Genomic DNA, 27,948 nt, shown 5'->3' on the forward strand with positions numbered 1-27,948 from the left:
TACCAGAGTCACAACCCCAGCCCAGAGGTGATAGGACCCACAACTCTGCTGTCAGAATCCATTTGTGCTCAGGGAGATGAGTCACTTTGCCCTCTCATCCCAGGGGAGATGTGGGAACAGGAACACAGCTTTGGGGATGTTCTATGCATGTGAAATGAAGCTGAAGGAGACAAGTCCTGGCTACTGAGGCTCCACAGCTAAGCAGCTCCAAGGACAATGCAGGCTGGTAAGTAACTGCATTTGCCAACATCTGTGTACCTCACTACCTCTTTTGGGTCCTGGGGGTTCTCGTTACTCTGTTCACAAGTCCTTAAAACACAAGTGTAAAAATTGATTCAAATGGGCCCTGGGACTCAGCTGAGCTGGAGGTAGGCAGGTACTCAACCCATTCTCTGAAAAATGTTCCCGTGCCCATCAGTGCTCCATTGGGACTGGAAACACCTCAGAGCTGCTGTCAGCACAGCACTTGCTGCATGAGCAACAACTCACCCAGCTAAGGGGGAAAATTAAATTTAACTGTCCACACTGCTCTTAGCAACTCACACCTAAACCTGCCTTGTGCTCCCTGTGAGAAGCTCACTGCTTTTGGACATACGAGGCTTGCCTTTCAACCCTCGCCCCAAAAACCACTTCTGTGCCACCATGTCACCCCATCTAGCCCATGCATGCACTGGCTCTGGCAGAGCCCAGACTCAGGTCTTCTCCCAAATGCAAGTGGGTCTGCTCCAAATGTCCATCCCATGTCTGTTCCCACTGCAAAGTACCACCCTACCAGCTGCTCCCACAGACCTCAGCTGGCAGGAGGGCCCTTTAATTCTCTCCCCATATCAAGCTCATGAGCACATCCGTGCTCTTCCATTACGAAGATGTGCCCATTCCTGTTCGGCCACTGACCCATCTCTAAACAGTACTTGAGGCAATTAGGGCCAAATCACAGAGAAAAACCAAAGCACACATAGGCACAAGACCCTAAGAGCAGAACAGATGTTGCCAGAAGCACCCAGTGCCGTGCTGCCCCAAAGCCGAGAGCGATTGCTCCGAGGGTCGGCAGCCGGGCTCAGCCACCGCCCTCGGCTCCAGCACGAGCGAGGAGCAGTGAAAGGCAGCTCCTGTCTGCGGTACAGAGAGGGTCAAGAGAAGGGAAAATCCCACCAAACCCAACCCAGCCAGGGCTGGCCTGTGCCAGGTGCAGGGACAAGGTTCTCCTGCCCACCTGTGAGTACAGCTTAGCCCACCAGAACATTTCCTGCAGCACCTCACTGCATCGCAGCAAACAACAAAACCTCACTACTCCAGCTGCCATGAACCAGCTCAAAAGCACTTCCTGCAGCCTCAGGTGAGCACAAGTTAAAATGAGAGCAAGGGCAAAGCAGGTGGGAGCACAATCTGAGGGTGAAACACCAATAGCTTTTTTTCAAAATAGTTTTAATTCTTGCATCCAAGGAAACAAAACCACATCTAGTTTTATATGCATTTAATAGTTTACCAATTGGTACAATAAGATTTTTTTAATATGCAGAAAACATGAATAAATTTTGTTTTACACAGTCTGAGAGCAACAAATCTTACTGTAAAACACAGAGCAGTATTATATACATTCCTTTACCGATTTTGTTTTAATTGTGTCAATGCTTCAGTTAACTCCTACAGCCTGGGAACTGTTCTCTCCAATTGCAACCTCTAACAGCGCTCAAACAAACATCTGACATTTGCCTTCACGTCGATGTCGGGATCGACTCTAAAGCGTGAGAATTTTGCTAACTTCTCTTCAGAATGAACTCGGGGAAGCCTGAGGGACAGGCAGGACAGGAAAGCAGCTACTTACATGACACAGTGGAAAGATAAAAAGGCCAGTTAACGCCAGTTGTGACTTGCAAATCCAACGCGACCCCCCCCACTCCCCCCCGTCCATCCCACCCCTCTATGCACGTGCTCTTGCTACAGGACTCTCGGTATTGATTTAATACACGGACGTTATATACAGCTGGACACAACAGCTCACTCCAAGGGCGCTTCTCCTTCACTCAACTCAGCATTTGCAATATTCAAATCATTAAAGGATTACCAAGCCACCACTGTCTACGAAAACAAAGTATTTTTCCTTTTAAACAGCTCTCAGGGAAGTCAGGAGCTGTCTAAGAGTGATTTCTCAGGCAGTTCACATGGTCAGGAAGCGGCAGAGGAGAGGCAGGGACCCCATGCCCACAGTCCCCACTCACTGCCAAGCAGGGGTTGTTTTCCTTTCCTCAGTGTCCCGGGCACACATTGGTCAGCCCACACACAAAAGCAGGATGGGTTTGTTTCACCTTCTAAAGTGCAAGATGGTATAAAACACCAACCTCAGCTTCTATCTAAACCACAAAAAATGTTGCACTTTCTGGCCCGTGTGGCATGCCACAGGCTAGGCTAAGCCCAGGGATCTGCAGTGGCCCTGGTGACAGGCCAGAGCTGGGTCCTGGCACGTGCTGCCAGGTTTAGTCAGGAAGTGCCAAAGCACCAGTGACCCTCTCACCCCCTCCACTGCATCTAGTTCATTATTGACCCAGTAACCTCACTGTTGCAGATCTGATCACAGCAAAGGCACAGCACAAGCTGACAGTAACAGTGGGGACAGTTCCACATCATGTCCCAGTGTCCCCCTCACTCCCACGCCTGCGGTGTGGCTCCCTTCCAGCCAGGGCTTCAGCTTTAGTCCAGTCAGGACCATCCCTGAGATCATTCCCTGCTGCCCAGAAGGCTCCCTCTGCACAGGAGCAGAGTTGAGTCTCACACAGCAGTGACACTGCTGCCAGCGCTGGGGCCAGGTGGCCTGGTAAATGCGTCCTTGCTACAGGGAAAAAATGCAGTAGACAACTTCCACATCACAGGTACCTTTAATTTCTCATTCAGGTTTTGAATTATGTACATGAGGGTGGTTTACTTTAGACTTAAATAAAGTTTCTAGGTCCTACCAGGAATTAAACAGATGTTATAACTTTACAGTTGCAGATGCATGGAGGGATTTAAGATGCACTATTTGTGTATCTGGAATTCTCCAATAGGACAAAAAAGCAGCAAATTTTTCCAGTCCAAGCAGCTAACAAACAAAACAGACTTTATTGGTGCATGCTTATGCAGCAACACACACTGAGAATGACAGAAACCACTGGATTTAAGAGATTAGCCTGGATCTTAAACTGCCTCTGAAAACCCCCAGACCAGAACGCCACTTTCTCCACCGCTTCCCAGAGGATCCCACGCCCCAATCCAGCTCCTCCCACAGAACAAAGGGTCCTTCTGGGCTGACTGTGGAAGTTTCCCCCTCACCAGTGCAGTGTGTTCGCCCTCCAGCCCACCCTATGCTGGTCAGGGACTCTCAGGGGCATTAAAAGGACATTTTAAAAGCCATGGATTAAACCAAAGGAATAAAATAAAGCACAAATTCACCTGTTAAAACATGAGCCTGGTACTTCATTGTATTGTCAATTTTAAAGTTGATTTTTAAAAACACCTGGTTAGTTTGATAAGTATTGTAATTCTTGGTTATCTACAATGGAATCTGTCAAAAATGCTGATTAAAATATTAATTTATAATATTTTCATTCATTTCAGGTCAAAATATGTAACTTTAGGGATATGCAAATTAAAAATTGTGTACACCAAACAACATAAATACTAATAACTGAGCTGGGCTGGTTTTGCTGATAGGATTTGGGTTTGGTTTTAATGTTTATTATCATTCCCACAGATGGGTGTGGGCTTTGTTCATGGCATCTTTCTTTTAGAAGCCTGCATGGATCTGACCTGCCATTGTCAACTGAGTCTCAAGATACTTAGTGCTTCCTTTAAAGCATTTCAATGCTGCAGCCCAAGGTTTTTCTCCACTTGCAAACCCCAGGATGTTTTAATTGGAGCCACATTGCCAAGGTGAGGATCACCTCATTGTCCAAGGAGGCACTAAGGAAACCAAAAAACTTTTGTATACCCCAATTTCCTGCCAGTGAATGAGGGAAGTGTCCTTTGATCCTGCTGTGTAAATAGGAATTGCACATCTCTAACAAACATGGAAAGCAAACAGCAAGTTGGACCATGGCAGTCATTTGGGAGAGGAAGCTCTACTGGAAACTGGATCACTAAACTCTAGTGGGATGGACAACTCCTCCTGGAAGTTCGTCTAGCATAAAAAAAACCCAAACAATAAACCATTTAAACTTAGTTTAACAGCACAGCTTAACCATTGAATGACCAAATAAAAAATAAATACATTTATCACATCAGCTGCGACTAAGATTTGTTGTCTTATTTCAGGTTTACAGTCAGTTCTATAAATATACCAACCCTTGCGTGATAGGAGGCCAAAACAAATGTTTTCTGTTGATTTGGCAAATGTTTCATGACAAATATTCCAGAGTTTAATTAATTTCCATTAATTACATATAAGGTTCAGAAGATTCTGAATTGCAGCCTTATTATCTAGTATTCTTAGAGAAGATTTATTAAGCACACTTAAGTGATGTTACATAGATACACATTTCTGAAAGAGCCCTACAAAACTTTTCCCAAATGAGGTCACCAATTCAGGCACCAACAGACAGCAGAAAGAAAAACAGGTATAATTATCCGACATAACGACACTGTCAACTATTCAGTTAAGTGCCCTATTCCAATCATCCCACTTCTGCCTTCTCAGGTCTGATGTGACCAATGCCAGCCCATGTTCTTAAACCTATGGTACTTCTAGACAACGTATGTAAATTTACAGTATACAATTTGGATTCACCATGCATGAATACTTTGTGTGTAACATTTAATAAGCTCAATCTACATCCAGAATAATTTACATGAAAGGACAATATTTATTTAAACAGAGCTCAATGGGTAACCATGGTATCTGAGTGCATCCAGAGGAAAAGGGGTCACTGTGAACTCCATCAGCGGCACTCCCACACTTTTACTGTTTGATCTACACTCCCAGTCACCACGTACGGGGCTGTCTTGTGGAAATCTGCCAGGAGACAAAAGCTCACGTTACCAGTGAACCCAGAACTTCAGCATTTCCTACTCTCACTGAATGGCACTGCTTTTTCAAAAGAATTCTACGAGCTCAAACGCTAAATTCCAAAGCTCCTGGCTGTACTTCTGTAGCCAAATTCTCTCATGCTGTTACCAAGATCTGGTAACACAAATTAGGAATGTCCAGGAATTCAAAGTAACTCTTTTCTGATGTTGCGCACAACCTACTTTTCCTTTTGCTGGGCAAGTACTGACACTAGAACCCTCCCCACGTGCCAGCACGCTCTGGTGACAGGTTCCAGAACTCCCTGTCAGTTAAAACATTCTTATCCATGAGCAACACTGGCAGCAGAAGTGGAAAAATCCAGCACACTCCAAACTCTACAACTCACATGGGTGGGGGGTTTGACTAGAAACTGGAGTTAATTTCTAGGTCATTTCTTCTACACAGAGAGCCCAAGGTGCCACTAGGGCCCCAAGGTGAATGCCAGCCTGGTGCTCAGCTGCACCAGTGGGGAAGCAGCAGCTCTGGCACAGGGAGCAATACGTACCCAAAGAGGTAACAAAGTGTTCATGCGCGTTGAGGGTTTTCATGCATCGCTTGTTCTTGAAGTCCCAGACACGGAGAGTCTTGTCATCAGCACAGCTCAAAATAAACTTTCCCCCAGAATGGAAGAGGACGCCACGTACCCAGTTATCATGGCCCACCTTGTGCACAAGGAGAGATCAGTGAGCAGGCTGAGAGCCGAGTATCCCACACCTCGCACTACGGCACATTAAGGGACCCCTGCCTGGCCCCACAAGGACAGCTCCGAGCTCCTGAGACCTCACAGCTTATCTCCAGTTTCTATTATTACACCTCTATCAGTCCGCCCAACAATGCAAGTTCCTGTACTTGAAGGCAAACAAACAGCAGTCCTCATGTGATCTGCAGCAATTCTACTCTCCACCCCCAGCATCACCCAGTCCAGCCAGAATCTGAGCTGGGAACAGGAGGCTATGGCCTGCAGGAGGTCCCACACGTGACAACAACATGATACTTCACAGAAGACACAATTCAGATCATAAACGGCATTTCTGTAAACAAACCAAGCTACTCATAACAGAACCTACACCACAGTACCGCATTCACACTATGATTTTGGAGATTGTCAGTATTTCTTAGCAACAACAAGATCTGAACCATAGAAGCCATTAAAACTGTATTTCCAGCATTTGCATTATTATAACTCTGGCTTCTCTTGAAAACATGACATGCAGGATAATACATTTCATTAAAACTGGTTGTACATATGCAGCTAGGACTGCCAGAAAAAACACCAATGGACTTACAAGTGTCATAAGGCACATGCCAGTGCTAATGTCCCACATCTTAATGGTCTTGTCTCTGGATCCAGACAGCAGAAAAGGCCCAGGCTTGCCACTCTTCTTAGTCTACAGAAAATTATGTTTTAAGTTATGGTACGCATAGGATGGAAGCAGCAAGAGGAGGAATGAAGCAGATCCCTTCCCAGTGATATTGTTTAGTACCAAAATCAGATCATACAACAGCTTACAGCGAGTAAACCCACACTAACAAAGCTGGGTCGCAGGCACTGGTACTAATGCTAGGAAAATTACACAATCTGTGAAAAGAAATGGTTGCTTGCCGATTCCACAAGCCAAGTAACACTTTGAATACACACTTTCCTACTGCAAGACATCCTCTGTTAACAACTCAAGCGCCACATCTCGGGATGAGGACGCAGCTCACACATACCTTTGTGTTCACATTTTTCACAAAATGTAATGAAGCAGGGTTAAGAACTGAAAACTCCCGACTGTGAAGTGATTTCTGTGTGTGTCCATGCACGGTGTGACCACCAGCCGAGCTCTCACCTGCCCCAGGTGTGCAGGTGCTCCCCTGCGGGCTGTGCCCGATCCCACCAGCAGGGGGCAGGGGAGGCACCACTGCAGAGTCCATATGGCCACAGGAAGGACACATGGACTTTCGTTTTTATTACTTATAATCAAAAGATTATAAGGATCTTTAAGCGATTCAAGTAACATTTGACTGAAATAACCTGTAAAAGCCATCATTAGTTAAATTCCTGTGTTCACTGTGGCTACTTTTCCTCTGGGGTGTCCATGGCCTTTGGAGGCAGAGGGCAAAACAGCAATGCCGGGCAGGGGGCATGACTAGAAATTGAAGCTTATTTCTATTTCCTTTTTTCTACATTTTAACATCCTTAGAACGAAAATTTCTTCTGTCCTTTAGCCTTTCCTGAGGCTCACTAGAAGTGGTATCAGTACCCAAGGCACCTTCATTCTGCATTCCTGACTGGCTTCTTCCCCCTCTACCTTCCAATTGCTAAGCATCCTTATAAACTTCACATTCTGCCAGAGAAGCTGCTTTACACATTTCTTTGCTTCAGTACAAGACAGCAGTTCCACTCTCACCCCTCCCTGAACAGAGCATCTCCCTGAAGTTCACTTTCACCAGTGCAAGGATAGGTCCTTAACACAAAAGCTGGATCCTGGGAGCCAAGACGGGGCTTAGCTGCACACTAAGATACTCGGACAAAAGTACTCATACATCTGCTGTACCTGCCAGGCCCTTTGAGCCCAAAGCTCAGCGGCTCTCAGTGCTACACAGAGCACGGACAAAGATCTCCCTGTGCGCGCTTGTGTAACAGCCCAGGAATGTTACCTCTGATCCTGTAGCTTCTGATATGGTGGAGTAGGAGCTCTCGGGAGCCCAGGAAATGCACTCTACCACATGCTCATGCTCTCGGAGCTCAGCTTTGCATTCCTTTGTCGCTACCACCCACACGCGCACCGTCTGGTCGTTGGAGCAGCTGGCAATCAAGGTGCCGTCCTGGTTGGGCCGCACCATGCGCACCCATTCTCTGTGCCCCGTGAAAGTCTTCACGCAGTAACTGTGCAAAAAACACAGCATCACTCAGCCGCCGGCGCAATCACCCCCTGCACGTGCCTTGGAAATGTGAGGACACCTCACCAACTCAGTGGTTAAGATAAAATATTTTAGCGCACACATGTTCCTCCAGGCAGGTGATGGAGCACGCCATAAGGAGTTTGTGGAAAGGATGCTGACATGAGAAAGCAGCGGCAGCTAGGAGCTAGCTAAAACTTGTTAAGGCAAAAAACAGGAAACTTGGGGGAAAATTAAATTGACATGACTACTTGCATTAAACAAGTATTTTAAGAACAAGTAGAGATTTACAGGTCATTTAGGTTATTAGAGAGACAACTGATAAATGAAACAAGCAAGAAGACAAAAAAAAATCAGGAGACAACGTGATCTGTGTCAAAAAAGGTAACATATGCTCCCTTTAAATTCACAGTTAACCAGTGAATTTATTTTCTAACTGGTCATGAGCTAGAGATCTACCCTCATAGCCTCTAGAAAGACAAAGCCAGTTAGCTTTAATTAGTCAGTATTAACATCTAAACTCCTCTGCCTAATGACTGGGACAGAATCTTTCAGTGAATTACTCCAAATAGCAGAACATAATTTCTCAATTCAAAGAGTGCCTGTTGACATTCAGATTCCTGTGTCCCATTTCTACACACAGTGGTTTCTCCTCGCTTTTATTCTGTTTGGTGCTGTTTGCTCACAAGTGCACTTACCCTGTCTGGACTTCCCACATTTTGATAGTTTTATCCCTTGAGGCAGAAACTATATGATCTCCGTTGGGCATGATGGCTACCGAAGAAACATTATGATCATGACCTAAAAACAAAATAAAGCCTTTATTAAGCGGCACTGGCAGAGTTTTCACAGAGCACACAGGACTTGACTTTTTTTTTTATCTTAGTCAAGTAGCTACAGTGGCAGAGCATGCTTTATTGAATAATCTTTACATGTAAACTTGAGGTTTTATGAAATAATCATTCATACTTTTAGAACCCACACAGTCCAGACACTGAGCATCCTTAAAGGTGCTTTTTGTTTACTTGCATATACCTGTAGGTGGGTGTTTATTTTTTTAAGTCTCAAACATTCTCTATTTCTACTCACCCCTTCTAAAATATGATCCTCAAAGCAAGAAAAAAGCTCTTACATAGGACTATAAAACCCATTTGCTGTTAATCTTAGAATCTTACAGCTGTGGGTGTTGTACTTTCTCATTTTTCCTATGGCTTTCAAACCTAGTGCAAAGGGAACATTCCTGTGTGATCAAACACATGCAGCCAAACCCCACATGGAGCAGCCATAACTCATCTGGTGCTGACTCCTCCTTTCCTGTAGCCCTGCATCAGGAACTGGGGGCTGAAGGAAGGAATCTTTCACTGATTTGAAGGCAGTTTTATTGTCTAGCAAGCATTTCATATTTAAAGCTAAAATCCCTCTAACTGTCATTTTATTTCAGTATCATTATGAGATGCTTCCTACACCATCATGCATAGTAGATTTAAGATGCTATTTCATTCCATATATACTGCATGTATCCCCTATTTACAGAGCACTCAAAGTATCAATGGAATACACTCTGGTCTATAACTCCTTTCCACATCAGCAGTTTTCCTGGATTAAAACAAAAAACCAAAAAAACTCTTCACTTTACAGACTGCTAAATCAATCCCTTAATACCTTACCATGCATAGTTCTGATGCACTCAAAGCCCTGGAAATCCCATAGCTTAATGGTCATATCAGCAGAACAGGAGGCCAAGAGTTTGCCAGTGTGGTCAAAGGAAATATCTTGCACAGAGTCTGTGTGCCCCTTCAGGGTTCTCTCAAAGTCTCCCGTCTCATAATCCCACACCTGACAGGGGAACAGACAACCTGTTAGCAGCAGCCCACTACTCTTTGTTTTCTCCAGCCTCCCGTTTGCACTCTGCAGGCCAGTCTGGCACCTTGTTCAATAATTAATCAAGCAAAAGACAGCCCTAAAAAGCTGAACAGTAGAGAAAAAGAAATTTCTTTTTATGTGATTTTGTTACTTATAAATTAACTGAATTCATGCATTTTGAAAACTATTTTCAGCTAAGTTTAAGCATTATAAGCCCAGCAAGAGAACAAGTTTCACTGTATTGATGTCACCTATTCCACAGGCAGCTGTCTGGAGCACACACATACCTTTATTGTGGCATCCTCTGAAGCAGAGACCATAACACTGAACACTGGATGGAAAATGACTCGAGTGACAGGACTCCTGTGCCCACTCAATGCATACTTCTCTGGAGGACGAGGAATCCACTCTTTAGGGTCTCGTTTCTGACCAAGAGGTCCACCTGATGTAAATTCTTCCTTAGCTTCATTCAGCTTCGATTCTAATTCCATTACCTAAGTGTAAGAATTTTAAAGAGACCTTTCATTTCCAGTTTTATACAAGACCTAATTCACCTTCTTCATTAGTAATCCAAATAACAACTGACTCCAAAACTCACAGCAAAGCAAAGATTGCATGGACTGAAACTGATAGCCAACATTCAGTAGCACTGGTTTTAAAAATCAAACCTAAATTAATAATTTATAGCTTATTCTTTAATAATTTATAATTAATTCTTAATAATTTAATAATGAATCATTTATTCTTTTCAAATTCCCAAATATTTTCACAGGGGAAAAAAGTTCTACAAAATCCCCTTTACTCACACACTGTACAAATACATCTGAATTACTATTGTGCCAAACTACCAAAGAAGGTTGTGCTAACAAAAAGGAATGCTACTGCTGCAGGAATTCTGCATCCTGTTGGAGCTAGCACAGACATTAACCAACAACAGAAACACTGGAGGGCTAATAAGCCCTTGCTGTATTAACCTGCACAAGAGATAGGACTTTGCTGTTAACGCACTGATCTTAGGGGTTTTTTTGCTTTTAATACACTCTTGAGCCATTGAAGCATGACTAAAAAGAGTTTTGTACTCCACAATCCCCCACTGGAACGCGCTGGAGCTAATGGCTCCTTCCCTCTAGGGCCATGGCCAAAGACAACAGGCAGCACTGATTTTTCCTCCGTTCCAGCCCAACCTGACCCTCTGCACACAGCGATTCCATCTCCCTGCTCACCGACTGCCTCAGGGCACCTCTTGCCTCTCCAGCTTCAGGACTGCACATGCATGTTCAGTGCTGAATGCTTTCTGGGCTAACTTTTTATATGTGTGTATCCAGCAGATCTCTACTTACCTTCTTTTGTAATCTTATAACAGATGTCCATTTCTTTTCCAGAAGTCCAGCATACTTCTTATCTAACTCTTCATTCTGAAAAGAGGCATTCAAAGAAAGAGGAAGAAAAGCAACACAGAAAAACAAACATGAGAGACACAGAAGTAACTAAGTGCTGCACTTCCTCTCCATTTACAAAATTACAGTCTCATGCTACAATAATCCTAAATGAGATGAAGATAACAGATATCAGAAAATAAACATGCCAAGACTTACTCCACAGCAGATAAAAGCTCTGAAGACTCACTACCTTGGTCAGAGACAGATGTTATCTACTATAGGGGCACACTTGTGAAAGCTGGAGTCATTTGCACAAATAATCCATACAAAAATTAAATCTCTCTTTGTAGAGCTACACATCTATCATTCCAATTTACTCATATCATTTCAGCCTTTACCTTTTCTTTCCACTTTAATATATCCTACTCCAAATCACATTTTGTTGCATAAAAGTCATGAAACTTTAAGCAACTGTGTTTTCTCTTTCCCTCAGGACCATCTAACCTATTTAGATTGCTTTCCTAAGCTTTGGGAAGAGGAGACTAAATTAGGCTGATAGATAAGGCAGATAGGGAAATGATATTAGGATTTTCAATTACAAGTATGGTATTTTGATTTGTAATTTCTACCTAATTTCTCCAATTTGCTACTATTATTAAATAAATAAGTCAAACTTCAAGCATTTTGGAAAAAGAACAATGCAAGATATGTAACAAAGAAAAGGCAAGGATTTATCCAGAGAATTTATCCAGCACACAGAAGTTTACAACTCAATCCAGCTGTAGCCATATGAAATGCACACCTCCTATGCTAATAGGTGGCAAAGTTAAAAATTGTATCAAATTATCTGTGACAAAGGCAAATCAACAGCATGAAGATGCAAGAAATGACTGGTCTGAGTCATTGGCATCTGTATAGTCTAAGCAAACAGAGCTGCTTACCAGAGCTGGCCACACAATCACAGAATCACAGACTGGTTTGGGTCGGAAGGGACCTTGAATCTCATTTTGTTCCACCCCCCTGCTGTCAGGGAACACCTTCCACTAGACCAGGCTGCCCCAAGTCCTGTCCAACCTGGCCTTATTGGATGGTGAATCTCTATGAACTGTTTCAGCCTGCCCTCCTACTACATGGTTACCCAAGAGGTATGCAACAGATTCAGGCAATGACTTAACTCCTGATCCAACTCAAGTCTCAAAGGCATTTTCCAACATTGGCTCTGTATGATAAAGCAGAGGACAAAAGCAAACCAGTTTTGTCTTTCTGTTTCTTAAAGATGCCCAGTGGAGTCAGTCTCCAAAGTTGCACAGTCTCTCAGACCATTTCAAAGCTGGTTATAAAACCATTTGCTCAGAAATGGTCAACTCACCCAGTGATTATTTTTCCCTTTTCTGGTAAGGCAATAAGCATGTGAGCTCATCATCTTCACTTCTGAAACTGTCTGAGCTAACAGGTAGGTAACAGACACAGAGGTTTAGAACAGATGCAAATGCCATAAAACTGACTTCTGAACTAAAATACAATGAAGAATCTTGACTGAACTCACCACATCTAATTCAGCTTCCTTTTTAAAAACCGAGTATGCCTCCTCATAGCCATTGGAACGTAGGTAATCTGCTATCGCTCGATTTCTACAAAACAGCATTTTAAATACAATTTAAGGATTCAGAGAAATATTGTCATCAGAACATAGTGCATTCTGATCAGATCCTTTTATATGTTACAAAGTCAAACAGCAAAAAATTTCCAGAATTTACTCAAGATAAATGTAGAATTCACAGATTGCAGCCTATATTGCAATGTGCTTACTGCAAATTGAAGAATCCATTTTTTATGCCATCAGTAACTTTGAAATTATATTTTCATCATTTCCCAATTCTAGTTTCAAATACCATCAGTTCTAGCAAAAATAAAGGGAGATCCAAACCACAATACACAGTACTTAAAGGGCATGTGAACAGAGACACTCTAAAATCTATTTTGAAACAAATGCTAATAATTGAAGTTTAACGAAAATGCAACACAAACTTAAAAACAATGATCCCTTACAGTTCATCTCGTTGCCTTTGTGACAGCACCATTCTGGCTGAGATGTCAGGTTAACGTGATCGAGCAGCGGCTTCTCCTCAAGAGCTAAAGTCTTGGGAACCCAGGATCCACAATTCAGTTTGCCACAGTGGCTTAAATCACAAGTATTTCCTCAGATGTGAAACCCAGCAGGAAATCCAGAGGCATTCAACACAGAAGATTCAATCCATCTACAAGGAGGATAAAGAGACATCATTTGTTTCCTTGAAACAAGCATTCCTCAGGTAGCTTTCTTAGATTTATCCATCTTTAAAGACTCTGGCTCTACCCCAGGATGGGGCCCTTGCAGCTACAGTGCTACACAACTGCAGCACACAAATGACTTTTCCCACTCCAATACCACCATCTGAGGGAGTTTCAAAGAACCTTTGAATAAGAGACAATACTTGTTTTCTTTGTTTACTTGAAGTTAATACTTCATCTCACCCATGTTTAGGGCACAGAAAATTTTTAAATAGTCCTCCAATCTGATCAGAGTGGCACCATTACCATGGGAAGAGCTGCCACAGGCCCATGGCAGCAGCTGGGCTCAGGCAGTGGAGCAATCACAACACCTCTGGCAAGGCCAGCCAATTCGGGATACAGCTGAAACCTGACACGCTCGAGGAAGTTCAAGTCAGTGGAGCTGTGCTTTTCCAAAACACAGACTTGTTAGTATCCTTTGATTCAGAAACATGAACTGCAGCATTCTCAGTGCACAACCTGCTTCAACTGGGCAGCTTCAACCTCTGCCACAGTGACATCACCAAACCCACACTGCCTTTGCTTTCTGCACTGCAGGGACCTTGTGAGCACCACGACCATGGGAAGTGCTGAAATGGCACTTCTTGCACACCTGGCAGGTTCTGTACAAAACTCATCATTCACTCAGGCTGCTCAGCAAGTCTGACCAACCAACCAGCCTTCAGCACGGAGATAAGCTGAGGCAATGCACAGAGGCTGAGAGACAGCAGGTGGGTTTGTAAACCTTCTACCGACTGCTAGAGGACTGCACGCTCCTGCTGCCTCACCTCTGCCCCTCCCTAGACACACAGGTACACTGACTTCAGTATCACCGCTCAATAACAATTTCAGTAAGGAGCCTCCTCTAAACAATAGCCTGCTATGAAAAAAGTAAGGAAAATACTAAGCTTGTATCATTAATGGCTACTTATTCATCACAGGGGATCAGAGGCTTCTTTCTAAACCTATCTAGGTCCTGCTGTCTGCTTCAAAATGAGCTTAAGCAGCAAGTTGCTTGGTCCCACCCTGTTGGCGGATCTTCCACATTAAATGCTGCACACGGTAATACTGCCTGCATGCCAGTTACAATAGGAACACTCTGAACAGGCAATGCCTCATTTAATTAGTCTAACTTCTTCCCCAATAGCTATTTCAGAAACAATTAGGCTGAAAACTAACAGCATAGGCTTCATCCTTTCAGATAACAGAAGCAAGCATTTCACCTCCTCTTGTCCCATAACCCAATTCATGCCAGGTGAAGAGACAACTGGGTTTCAAGATCTGTCCGGTGCTCAGTACAGAGCAGAGTACCACATGCAAATTAACGGAAATGCAGTTAACATCAAAAATAAGGTGCTGCAGTGCTGAGAGGCGCCCGCAGAGGGCGCGCCGCGGGATACCCGGTGCTGAACCGGGCTCGGGCCCGACAGGGGCAGAGGAACGGGACCGGGCACTTCCGAACACACGGCAGGGCTGCCGGCAGCGCCCAGCAGCACAACGCAAACAGAGAAACGTCCAAAATCTGCCTCTAGTCCTGCCAGAGGGAAAATCTGAAGGTGGGATTTGTATTATCAACTGCCACTATGCAGTGAATGCGTAGCAAATCCAGTGCCAGTGCACGGACTCCAGTAAAAAAATCCCAATATCTCATCAATTTTGTAGTGGCATCTGGGAGATCCAATTATAGCACTTGTCTAAAAATAACAGCAACTGTGTTTGTAAGGCCATCTTTCACATGTCATCTATTTAGAAATGCATTTTCCCTGTCAAAAGGTAAGTAACCCCAAACTTTTCCATATCCCATATCCACTTCCCAACACCTGGGCTGCTCCACAATCTAACTCCGAATTGTTAGTAAGAAACAGATACTAATACTAGATAAATTCCAGTAGCCACATGGCAAAGCAGCTACTCCTGCTATTAGCAAATTACAGCTGAGCCAAAGCCATCAACCAACTGATCTACAGCATCTCGCTCCTCCAGAAGGGTCTGTTCCAAGCACCCTGCTCAGCATTCCTAACTTTTAACTACAAAGTCCCCTGAATAGAAGGGGAAGTATTTTTAGGACTGCCCCCTTCATAGACAAAACCAGAAACACAAAAGGAAAACAACCAAAGCCCACTGCAAACAAAGAAAAAAAACAAAACAAACAAAAATCCCCCACACAAAGAACCCACTCAAGCAGAAGTGTCCAAACCCAAAAAACCCAAAAAAACCACCATTAATTACACACCTATGTGAACTACCTTTTTTTCAGATGGAGCAGACTTTGTGACATACAGGCTTCAGCAAAGCAAGACTAACCAGTCCTCCTCCATCACCTATCAGTCGCCACTGTGTTACCCTCAAACAGCTCAGCCACCAGAGGCAGCTAGAGCTCTGGGGGAACCCTGGGGAACGAAAACAACCCACAAAGAACTGCCACCACTCCATTACATCTTGCCTCAAAATGGTCACTTTGTATCAGCATATTAAGGCAGTGTCAAGACAGAGTTAGATATTCTTCTGAAAGAAAAGGTGTCTTGGCATGAGAATTTTACTCTGTCCACTATTAAATACAGGAAAAAGCACACTGAACTTAGCCATCCATGGAGTAACAGCTACTCATTTAGTGTGAACCAGGATGTGCCTTTTGTTAATACTCACTTATACTCCTCCAAGTTGTAGTTTCTAACTTAAAACCTATCTGATTCCCTATCAATAGTCTGCATATACAAAAGCACCAAGTGGCAAGCCTCTGCATAAGGACAGTAACAGAGGGCTACAGGTGTTCTCAGCAAGATCAGGTGTCATTGTAAGCCTTTTAAAATTGGGAGCTGGCGGAAGTCCTGTTGCTGGCACAGGTACGACACATGCAATGGGCGCCTCTCACTTCTCCTGGCAGCACAGGACCTGCACGGTTTTCTAGAACAACACAAACCATTCCTTACCTATACAAAACATACTCCTCAGCTCCACTAACAGCAACGTCCTCAGCAAGCAACTGCACCTCATTCCAAATGCCCACCTTTCCACTCAGCTACAAATCAGCTTTTGTACTCAGGACTGGCAGAAACATCAAAGCAGTACAAAGAGCAGACCTACTTCAATCCTTTGGTGCTGCAGGACTAGAGGGTGGCATACTAAAGCATAACCTTTAAAAATAAATTAATTTTAAAAGAGACAGCCAAGAATCATCACAGGCCAGAATTTTTCCCTGCACAAGTTTCTAAAGCACGAGAGAGTTATTGATGAAGAGCAACAAACTGAGCAGGAATACCTTTAAAGCAGAAGAACCCTCACCTGTAAGGGAAGGTAAAAACAGCACAGTACAGGCACTTCTGACCTTCTCATTTCAAAAAAAATAAAAACAAATGGGACCCTCTGACTCTTCATGTCTGACCATTGCCCCCTTCTTCCTAAACTGGGGTTCAAAGATTCCTGAGCTTCACCACACTGAGGACACGCTTACTGCCAGCGCAGGGGCTCCGAGGCCCGGCTCTGCCCCGCCGGTGCCACCTGGGGAGCACGCGCCCCTCGGCGCACCCGCGCAGGAACACCCTCTGCACACCCTCTGCCCCAGGGTGACCGAGGATTCAACAGACCGCTGCTGCTTCCTGGCTTCAAACACTGCCTTCTTCCACTGATGCCTATCAGTGTGCTTCAAGTGCTTCCTAGATTACTGGAAAACTTCACAATAACTTAATGAGAGACCTGCAAATGATTCATAAATGCACCAACAGCAAAATGAAACAAGTTCAGCTCCATTTGTTAGCTGAGACAGCTCTACAGGAGGTATCCAAGCACAATAGCTACACGTTCAGTCACAGCAATGAGGTAGAGAAAAAATAATTAATTTTAGGCAAGAGATTCCCCTCAGCTCATGGTATGTTATGCCCACAAATGATACACCTTGGCTTGTAGGTATTTCTATGACTGTGCTCATACTTGCTTCAGGAGACACTTAAATATTTTCTATGTGTATTCTCCAAATGAAACTGAGAAACAGATTATGGAATCAAATTAATTCATCACCATTTTAGTGTCAACATGACAAAAATACTTGTTCATTTACCAGAACCAGCATCAAGCAAGAGTAAAATTACTGGAATTAAAATTCCTAAAAGTATCTATTCTGTACACAGAAAAAAAATAATCAAATCTAGTCAGTAAATTTCTTCAGAGATTATGATTTTGTTCAGCAGAGTATACTGGATGCTAAATAGTACTACAATTTGGGTTATATACCTAAGCCCTTCCAAATCCCCATTTTCAGAAGTGTATCCTTAGCTACCACCAAATTCCACCACCACAACAGACCTCAGCATCTTCCACAGGATTTTGCCAGTAAGTTTGGCTCAAGGTTCTCCACTGCCTTTGTTTGCTCCCATCAAGTGTGTCAAAAACACTTTTAAGGACCAACACCACAAACAAACCCCTAAAATGGCTCAACTGACTAACAGTGCCCATTTCTGCTGTTCAGAAAAAGTCACAGTTGAAGTCACTCCCAACTGAGCTCTGATCCCCCTCACCCTTAGTGAGCCCCAGGAGTGAGGCACAGCAAACCCAGCTGTGCCAGCGCCTCTGTCACTGGCAGTGCTCTGCTACCACAGTGAGATGTAAGAAGACCAAAAATCAGCTTCATTCCTTGGCTCACGACACGGGCAGCAGCAGCGAACTGTTCCATACACCAGCACCACCACCCCAGGTTCACTCTGCTGCTGCTGTCCAGCAACCTCATGGTACTGCATATCCCAAATACATGTCCATGGCTCCCCCAGTAATTTAACAGTAAATTAATTCAATTTCTGCACCGTTGCTTAGGCTCCATAAACTGTCTTTGCCACAAAATCAAGCTATGTACACTAAACATGTAACTGTAGCTCATTATATTAAAAATAAGAAGAGATCCATGGCACAAATTACAGAGCTAAAGCATCCACAGATACAGAACAGACCAGCAGAGTGCAGCTTTGAAAGCTCAAGAAAGCTTTAGATCAACACTGCTGTGCTTTAGGAATTGTATATTTTTTGCAGAATTCTAATACTTTAGTTAACTCAGCTACAAGATCATTTTTTCCCTATTATTATGACAACATTTTAAATTATATTCTCCAAGAACATTTATTCAAGGAAACAAAATCAGACATCACTTTTGCACACTGCCAGCCAAGGCACACCTAATACAAAGCATTTTGTGTAAAAAAGGCATAGGAGCCGTCACCAGCATCAGGAACACAAAACTGGGTTCACACTGTGAAATCAATTAAGAATTTTTTATTACTCACATTTAAGTTCCAATTTAAATCTTAACTTATCATTTAAAATATCGATAACCCATATAAAACTTAAAACATTTTGAAGTGTCCACTTACATGCTAGCAACTTTCAAGTGGTTCCTCTAACACATTCTATCATTCTTAAAAGGTTTCTTAACCTCAAAGAAAACTCCTGGAATTTATTTCTGCATTGCTAATATATGCAAAATCCTCCTTCAGTTAGCTCCCTCTCTTCAGCTAATTTTACAATCCCAGTGAAAGGCCAGTCATTTGTGAAAACCAAAGGCCACCAAAAAGAGTAACTGAATTGATATAATCAGAATTAAATTCCACAATACTTTAAAGTTGAAAGGATCCATTTGTGCATTACTAAAGGAGAAACTCTTGTTGCATTGTCTCTTGCTACATGGCTGGCACAGGCAAGGTTCTTCGATAGTGTATCCTGTTTCATAACATCAACAAGAGAACTTAAAGGGGTTATTTGGGAGTAATTCCCAGGTAATTAGAGCTACAGTCCTTATGGAAGAACTAGACCACACGAATTGTTCTCTTACACCTCTGGATTATGTTGCTAAATTCTACCAAGTATAAAAGAAAACTTCCTTTTAATTTAAACTCATTTTTAATGGGTCTGATTTTGTTTTAAAAGCATAAGCAAAAAGCTGCTCTATCAAACTCAAGCTACAGAATAGGACAATTCTTTACACAATGTACCCAAAACCAAATTCCATAGAAGTGAAGTAATATATCCATGGTTCCTAGGCATAACTATCAGGACCTGAAAAGGGTTCCTAGATATGTCTGTATCTGTTGATAGGAAAGAAAAACAGTAACAAGTAAAATAATTCAGTTACTCTCCTGCTTCCATCCTGCCCCCCATTACTGCAGGAAAGCTCATCCACAGTAGAATCACCCAGGCACAGTCAAGCAGCTGCTCTTAGTGCAGCAAACAGACCTTATCCTAGAAAATGTTGGAATCCATCACCTGCTAAGCCAGCAGGGATGAGTGGGAGAATATGAGAAAGCTACTCATTTATGAGCTGGGTTAATCTTTTTTCCACTTTTCAGCCTACATCAGTAAAGCTGGCTGAAGGATTACGACAAAGTGAGCTCCAACAGCTATCTGATTTGGGAAAAACAAAACAAGAAACAAATCTGATCTGAATTACAACTCTGAGCCTTATTTTTAATTCATATGTTTAGTAAGCCTGTTATTCTGCAATTAAGGGAAGTCTCAAAATGCCTGTAGGTCAACACTTTCTTTGATACATCAATGTAGTATCCACAGAGTACAGCATTCTGTGCAGTGCTTATAATAATTCATAAAAAACATTTTCCGTTTCAGTTCAGTTACAGGTTTATCAAAGGAAATATATTTTTAACATGAAAAAATGTGGTTGTTTTCTTCCCCATTTCACCTACTTTTACAGCTTTTGCTAAAAACCTGATACAGTAGTTTAGTTCTGAAAATAATTCAGCATGAAATCCAAGGGGAACCAGAAAGCAATCTGTAGGCAGATCAGATATAGTGCCTGTGTTCCAAAGACTTGGAATGCAGGTTGCAATTACATCTGAAAAATAAAGCTAAAGAATGCCATCAAGATGCTACAAACCAGAACAAGTTGGGTGCTCCATGCAGCATGCTGCTGAAAGAAACGCCTGTGCATTCTGAAATCAACTCCTATGCCTGTCTGCTTTCCCATATTATTTCAAGCTAATTTTTAACACACCACTGGCAATCACTACCCACCTCTAGGACTGTAAAACAACAAAACATTTCTGGCCTCGTTACCTTCCCAGGCCCCAACACTAAATGACTTTGAGGAATCTGGGCCAAATTTGCTTGGGAAATATTTTTTTAAAAAAAGAAGACTTTAAATTAATTCAATCTTGACATTTTTTCACTATGTATCACTTCAGTTTTGCAATTCTGATAGAAGCATGATACAATTAATTCTCAGGAGAAACATCTTGAGTGAACACTGTCATACCATCTCATTTTAGAGCCTTTGAGCTTCCTCCAGGTCAGAGCTGCAGCCTGAGGTCTGTGTGTCGGCTTTGGTGGAAAACAAGGGAAAACATCCTTCTTCTAACCTCCCTGTTCAATTCTATGTGAAAATGCAGGTAAATTTAGCTACCAATAACAGGAAGAATGCAGGCTGCAGTAGAAAATAAAGCCCTAAAATGTGTGAGAAGGTTTCTGACCTGGCAGTCCCCACTCTGCTGCTCAGGGTACTGTGAGAGCAGTAGGACAGCAGGCAGGGGTACTGTTATGGGCTCGATGTTACATGCTGCTACTCCACACTTGCTCAGAGCAAAGCACGTCAGGGTCAGCTGGATGACTCCAGCAGGGTACTTTTCAGTATCATTATTGCTAGGTCAAACAACACATACACATTTTGGGATAGCAATTCTAGACCACAAGGAGAAGAGTGCTGCACTTAGATATGTCTGTCAGCAGCCATGCACTGGATTTGAACTTTGTTGTTCTCAGTTTTTCTTCCCATACTTCTCTGGCTTGAAAAATTAAGTAACAGATTTATAATTGTAAAAGAGGTCACAGGACTATAACCAAATTTAAGTAATTCAATCATTAAACTGCCTGTTATCCTGGCAATGTGATATTAACAAAAACAACCACAAATTGATTAAATTTATAAAGCAAAATATCCAGAAGAAAACTTAAAGGAACACCTATATTAATATTTTAGAAACAGGGGAAGGTATAAACCACAAAGAAATCCAAACAAGAACTTAGACAGAACTTCCACTCTTCAATCATGAGAACACTGTTGGTCCTTTATCAGTTTTCAAATCTTGTCGACCGAAAATGGTTTCACTTGCCCAGAGGGGGGGAAGAAAGCCAAAAAGCTCATCATAATTAAGATCTATAACATCTTATTCTATTATAGGGTATAGTGTTCAACCTTTCATGACACTAGTACCAAAAATAATGAAATCAAGATTCTGGTAGAAGGTGTCTCATCTTTCTTATCACCCACCTTCACCTACTACACTCCTGCCTCTAAAACAGAGCTGAACGTGAGAGAACCAGAAACTTCTACCATTACTGATTTAACAGACACCATCTGTTTAAAATACACAGACACTCATTAATGACATCATCCTCTTAATAGACTGCAAAGACAAACCAAATTGTTTATCCAATCTCTTTCTTCACCCCAAAAAGCAGGTGAACTCAGCACAAGACAAGCTGCCAGTGTTGTTTCGTTATGGAAGAAATAGTCATTTATCTGCAGCAAACAGCCTAGCTGTGTCCAGCTGATTTTCCTTTAGTCTTAAAGAGGGATAAATGTAACACCTTTGCTTTAGCATTAAGTAGAAAAACAAGGCAGAGGCAATCTCGGGGGGAGGTGGGGGGGGGAAACACTTGTCGGTCTAATTAAACCAAAGGAACTTAAGGTTTCTGGAGCACAATGGGAACAATTAACATGGATATAAGAAGCAAGGTATAAATAATCTCAGTCATGAATGCCCCTGCGCTATCCCAGATGCAAACCAGTACAGCACCACGCCACAGAGCCTGTCACCTACCTCACAAGAGGTGTGACAGCTGAGTCACCAACCAGCTCCAGAACAAGAGGTGCCTCTGAACAGCCTTCGACCAACTCCCTCAGCAGGGACCTACTTAGCAACGGATCCAAGGAAATTACAGGACAGACACTGCTGCTGCACCACCTACAAACCTCAACCATGGATGGTCCCATCTCTGGAAACACCTTTTCAAGGATGCAGCAAGTAGTTACTAGTAAAAAATACCAGGTTTTGATTCCAGAATCAACAAAAACACAACCATAACGATGTATTTATTACATTCATTTAATCACAATCCTTATCCAAAGTCCACAAGCAGTCAAGCCAAGCTGCAGAACTCAATCAGAAGCAGGACCATTAAAAAGGAAATGGCAAAAATAATTCCAAATGTATTAACTAGCAAGTACTTTGAATTAATAATGTTGATTTTTTTACATAGTTATACATGCATCGGTGCTCTTAGTATTGGTCAGTGTGACAACGCTGCGCATAACATTAGTTTTGAACGGATTGTATGTTTATAGTCACAAGGAAATGGAGTTCAGCATACACTTACTTCGTACATAACATTTTTCTTTGAAATTTCCTGACAGCAGATGCTAGCAGGAAGTGAAATGATAGGTGGCTTCCAAGATAGTGAACTAAAAGCAAAAGAGCCTAAGTCACACCTATCTAATCCCTTAAGGAGAGAGGAGGAGGTTAAAAAAAAAAGAATATAGAATAAACTTTTAAACGTTATGAATGAGACAAACATTGCCTCATCCAGGTCCTGCCTCAACTGAGAGGAAAAGGCCCTTTTTTAAACAACTGGGATAAGATACAGGTTAGCAATACAGATCTGTTGGGCTAACCTGCAGCAGCTGGCATCTCCAGGGTAAACTGGAATTCTGTTCCTCATCAGACAAAATCCTAGTTCTTGCCAAGGCTTTTAATATGTACTGTTCATCAGTAGGTCTTAGAACATGGTAGGAATGAAGAAAAGTTTTGTTCTAAAATAACTTGTAATAAATGAAAACCAGATATTTAACCCAATCTAGGCTCAGAACCCCACCATTAAGCTGATGTGACAGAGCTACAGCTTCCACCACACCTCTGCACCCCACTGGCAGCACCATCCTGCCAACAAAGCACAGCCCTTCACAGTCCCCTAGCATGGACAGCATTCAGAGTAAGAATTCTGAGGAAACAGCTTTATGTACTTGAAAATTGATTTTAAACAGGTTGTATCTTAGTGTAAACGCCTACTTCTAAAATCTTAAAGTGTAGCCTATTCTGCCAGGCAGATCAAAAGATAAAGCAACATCACCCATGAATAAAACCCTCAAATGCCACATTAGGAGCCCCATTTCCCTCATGTCAGGTAATAAAGTAGCTCCTGAGAAAGCGCCTGAACCCAGGCAAGGCTTCACTAGTGCAATACATTTTTAGTAGTCAGGTTGTCCTGCCAATGATATGCAATCTCTTGTAAAAGGGAGAAAGAGGAGCCAGTTGTAACGTCACTGACAGATCTGCAAGTATGGACAGTGCATAACTTAACGACTTCTCTGCAACAAACCCCACAGGAGAGTCCGAGCACCACTCTATCAACACACATGGCTCTGATCCTTGGGAAAGACCTTCAGTTGCCATCACAAATTACATTTTAGAGACTGGAAACTCCCCCGCACCCTATAGGAAATCTGAAATTATTATCTACTTCTAATAATTACGGATTTCTATTGTCCTCTTGATTTCCTGAATTTAGGCCTACACAGCTCTTATTTTCAGCCTCACAACTATTTCAGCACCCACTTCATGGATGCTTCAGCTGCTCTCCCAATCTTTGCCTTTAGTTTAGAAAATGGGCCTGAAGTTCACCAAAGTAGAAGAGAGCTGACCTAAACCAAACTACTCCAATGTCACTCTCCTTCGTACTAGATAATTCCAACCCCTCTAGTTCAGGAAAACAGGGCAGCTACAGAGGGTTGTAAAAAAACTTAGAAACATATGCAGTCTATACCTGAGCTACCCTGAGGCAGAGGGGTCCAGCTATTGTTTGCCCAGAATACTCCACAAGAAGCGTAAATACATTACAATTAATGGTGGACATGGGCTATGGAGTTCTTCATGGAAGACAAGGTTGCAGTACTGGACAAGGCAGTCAGCAGATGTTGATTCTAGAGCTGTCCCATCCACAGCAATTTGAGAGCAAAGACCTGAGCTCCCAGGCTGGAAGGAGCACAGGAGCCAGGACAGGCACAGGGGTCAGCAGGACAGGCAAGACAGAGCCTGTGTGCAGCCAGAAAGACTTAGCATTAGACTCATTTGGCTCATGCAGCCACTGAATCCTAGAACATCTACTCCAAGTGAATGAACTAGAAATAATGCAGAAACCACTGCCCCTTATTTTAATTTTGGGCATACTAAGAGAAGCAGTCTCTTTCTTGTATGCCCATCTCTGTGAGACCCCCATGAAAAAGCAAAACCTCAGCCTGCTTCAGAACCATCCATGTTCAATGCTGTACTTGCTCCAATCAGCACTGAAATCAGATGGGAATGCCATGAGGCACTGTGTGGAACAGGAGAGCACTTCCATAGGCAGCCCTTCCTAGGTGCTTCCTCCAATCCCTATTGTATTCCCCAAATCCTTTGTTCAAAGGCTTTTCCCACACAACTTTAAGCAGTAGTACCCAAGAGGGACAGCAATGCTCTTACAGAGCTACAGTGCTCAAAAGGACTTCCAAAATCCTGAGATGTTATTTTACAAGAGCTTGGCACATGACGAAGGGCAAGGCAATCCAGTCTGTACACTGACAGCGGTCACTCCACTGTGGTCACCAGAGAAACCAGGGATTGTCTTTTTCTGTGTGCCCACCCATAATCCGCTCTAACCAAGAAGTTCCATGAACAAATAACAGCATGAAGCCACAATACAGAGGCTTCTCTAGATTCCAGAAAATCTTGTGTGTAAAACACCGGCACAAAAATTGCAATTCTTATCTTAAGTGTAAATAAAATCAATTCAACAAGTGTATATCTAAGTGGATAAATTGAAGCGGTTATCAGACAAAAAAAAAAATCCGGCTTTGCAACAGTAACTGGTCACTTCTCACTGCCAGACAAATCAAAATCCACCCTGCAGAAAAATCAGTCTCAGAACAGAATGTGAGATTTGTTTCGTTTCCGAAGCTTCCTGCACCATTAGATTCTTCCCTAAAGAAGAGACTTCATTGTTACGGCAATTAGTATTCCTCCACCCCGGCAAAGGGAGGAAAAAAAAGCTCTGAAAGGGTAATCGAGCCATTTCGCAGCTTTGCCTCCTTACTCCACCCAGTCTCTTCCTTGCTCAATGGCTGCTCACAGCATCCACAAACATGGGAACAGCAACAGAAACACACAAAAACGAGACGCCCAAGAACAAGCCAGATATTTGCAATGCATCTTACAGTTTAAAAATATTTTCTTTGTTTAGTTCTCCAACATAATTTTCCTATTTAACAAAATGACTCTAAGGGCAAATAACATTCTGACAGCAGACCCTCCCTCTCCCGAAAACCAGCCAAATGCTGCACAATCATTTACAAAATGATCATCACTGAACGGAGGTTCTTTAACCACCACCTCCTAATGCCATGAACAATACTGCCATAGGAACATATACTTAAAAGAATCACCACAAAAATACATAAGCTAGCCAGGTCAATCTGCCCAAACATTTAATTATATTAAAACGGTGTTTATTAAAGATTTTTAATATAGCTTAGATTAACCTTCCCCCATCCGTAGTAGGCAATTCATTATGAAAGGACTTGACCTGCACCAACCAAGCCCACTGCTGCAGCACTATTGAAATGGTTTGAGTGATACCATGGCAAAGAAAGGGAAGGTGTCACATTATTATTGGTATTAAAGGTCAAGTTTAATTGCATCCACCTTAAAAAAAAAATTTAAAAAATCTCACGCCCACAGAACTGAACAAACCCCAAACTTTTCAAAGGAGGCACCACTCCCACCCCCCAACTTCCATCAAAAGCCCTGCCTGCGTATAACCAACCTCCTGAGGAAACAAAACCTCGGGAGCAGCAATTAATACAGGATTTAAGCAATATTATAAGGTTTTCACAGGAAGCCTGTGCACCTGCAGCCATCCAGGCAGAGATATGACCCCCAGAAGGAGAGATTAGACCTCCCTCCCCCGTTTTACTGCAGCTGGTTCTGAAGGTCTGAGCCACCTCCTATCGCTGCTGCCCTGCTGAGCACTGCAGGAAAACTAGGGATGCGAGACAAATTCTGAAACAACACCTACTCCTTTCCCTGGATTATTAATTCTCGTCTTGTTTTCGGTGCCTCGGCCGCGCTAGCGATTTGGGCCATCGCCCGACGCCCGGCCCTGCCCGGGGAGAGGGTGACAGGGGGAAACCCCCGGCAGGAACCGGGGAGGGATGCTCGGGGTCCCCTCCGCGTACAAACCAGGCCCATCGTCCCTGAAGGCTATTTTAGCGCTATCTACCCTGGCCCATCGCATCCTCCCGGTATTTGCTAAGTCACGGACGGAGCGGCGCGGCCCGAGGGGTGGGGGGGGAACACGGGCCCGGCGGCGGCTCCGCGCCCGCCCCGCCGCTCCCACCGGGCCCTGTTTTCCTGCAGAGTCACCCCGGGAGCGGGGCCGCGATCCGCGGGGAGGGGGAGAGCCGCGCCCCGGCCCCCAGAGCCCCCCCCCACACCGAGCCGGGGGGAGGACACCGGGCCAGCCCCCCCGCCGCCCCCCGCCCCGCCCGGTCCCTCCTCACCAACGGGCGCGGCCGCCATTTTGAGAGCGAGGAGAGGCGGGGGGGGGAGCGGGGCGAGGGCGGGGAGCGGGAGAGGAGGGGGAGAGCGGAGAGGAAAGCGGTGGCCGCTCGTGCCCCGGGCCGGGACAGCCCGCGCGCCGGGGGGGCGGCGGGCCCCGGCCTTACCGAGCCCCGCCAGCGCCGCCGCCTCTCTGTGCTGCGCGGGTCAGGCGCCATCCGCCTGTCCCACTCACCGGCGCGGCGTCCCGGTGCGGCGTCAGGGTCCCGGTGCGGGGTGACGGTCCCGGTACGGGGGTTCCGGTGCGCGGTCCCGACGCTCGGGGACGCTCCGCTCGCTCCGCGCTGTCAGAGGCGCCGCGGCCGCCGGGAGGGAGGGCGGGAGCGGCGCGGCCGCCGCGGCGCTGCGCATGCGCGGCCGGGGGCGGGGACGAACGCCCGCCGCCATCTTGGGCGGCTGAGGCGCCGGGTGCCTGTCCCGGCGTGCCGCGCGCGTCTCCCGGCGTGCACCGCGCGGCCACCCGCCTGAGGGGCGGCCCGGGAGAACCGGGAGTAGCGGGTACTGTCCGGGACGCACCGGCAGTACTGGGCACGGCCCGCAGGCCACGAAGGTCAGGCGCACTGGGAAAACACCGGGCGCAGCAGCAGTGGCACTGGCCGCGCCAACACCGGGCACGCCGGGTGTCACCGAGCGCCGGGAAGACGAGGCACCTCGGGTACACCACATCGCCTCTGGCCTCCCACAGGCACCGGGCACTGTAGTGCTTTCCGAACGTACCTTCCCGGAAATCCCTTCCCGGGACAGCTGTTTTAGTGAGTGACCTTGTCCCTTGGATCTGGATTCACCAGGGTTTAGATGTGGTCCGGATCCTTTGTGTCCATCACTTCCGTGT

The 27,948-nt window shown here is 44.3% G+C and overlaps 1 protein-coding gene across 3 annotated transcripts; it reads right to left on the reverse strand.

The window, feature by feature from the left end:
* Window positions 1-1,457: 1,457 nt before the first annotated feature.
* Window positions 1,458-27,432, reverse strand: PAFAH1B1 (platelet activating factor acetylhydrolase 1b regulatory subunit 1). 3 transcript variants are annotated; one of them, XM_084219314.1, is made up of 11 exons: window positions 27,292-27,432; window positions 13,216-13,424; window positions 12,713-12,797; window positions 11,128-11,202; window positions 10,075-10,281; window positions 9,592-9,760; window positions 8,623-8,725; window positions 7,682-7,910; window positions 6,325-6,426; window positions 5,544-5,700; window positions 1,458-4,984 (listed from the first exon to the last, which is right to left on the reverse strand). In XM_084219314.1, the coding sequence occupies exons 2-11, from the start codon at window positions 13,245-13,247 to the stop codon at window positions 4,911-4,913; spliced, it is 1,233 nt and encodes a 410-aa protein (XP_084075440.1). In that variant the 5' UTR covers window positions 13,248-13,424; window positions 27,292-27,432; the 3' UTR covers window positions 1,458-4,910. The 3 variants fall into 3 exon arrangements, with proteins under 3 accessions (XP_084075440.1, XP_084075441.1, XP_084075442.1); XM_084219315.1 differs by having other exon boundaries at window positions 27,224-27,432; XM_084219316.1 differs by lacking the exon at window positions 27,292-27,432 and adding an exon at window positions 27,059-27,078.
* Window positions 27,433-27,948: the final 516 nt, after the last annotated feature.

The sequence above is a fragment of the Fringilla coelebs genome (genome assembly GCF_963513975.1).
Source record: "Fringilla coelebs genome assembly, chromosome: 20".
NCBI classification, from domain to species: domain Eukaryota; kingdom Metazoa; phylum Chordata; class Aves; order Passeriformes; family Fringillidae; genus Fringilla; species Fringilla coelebs.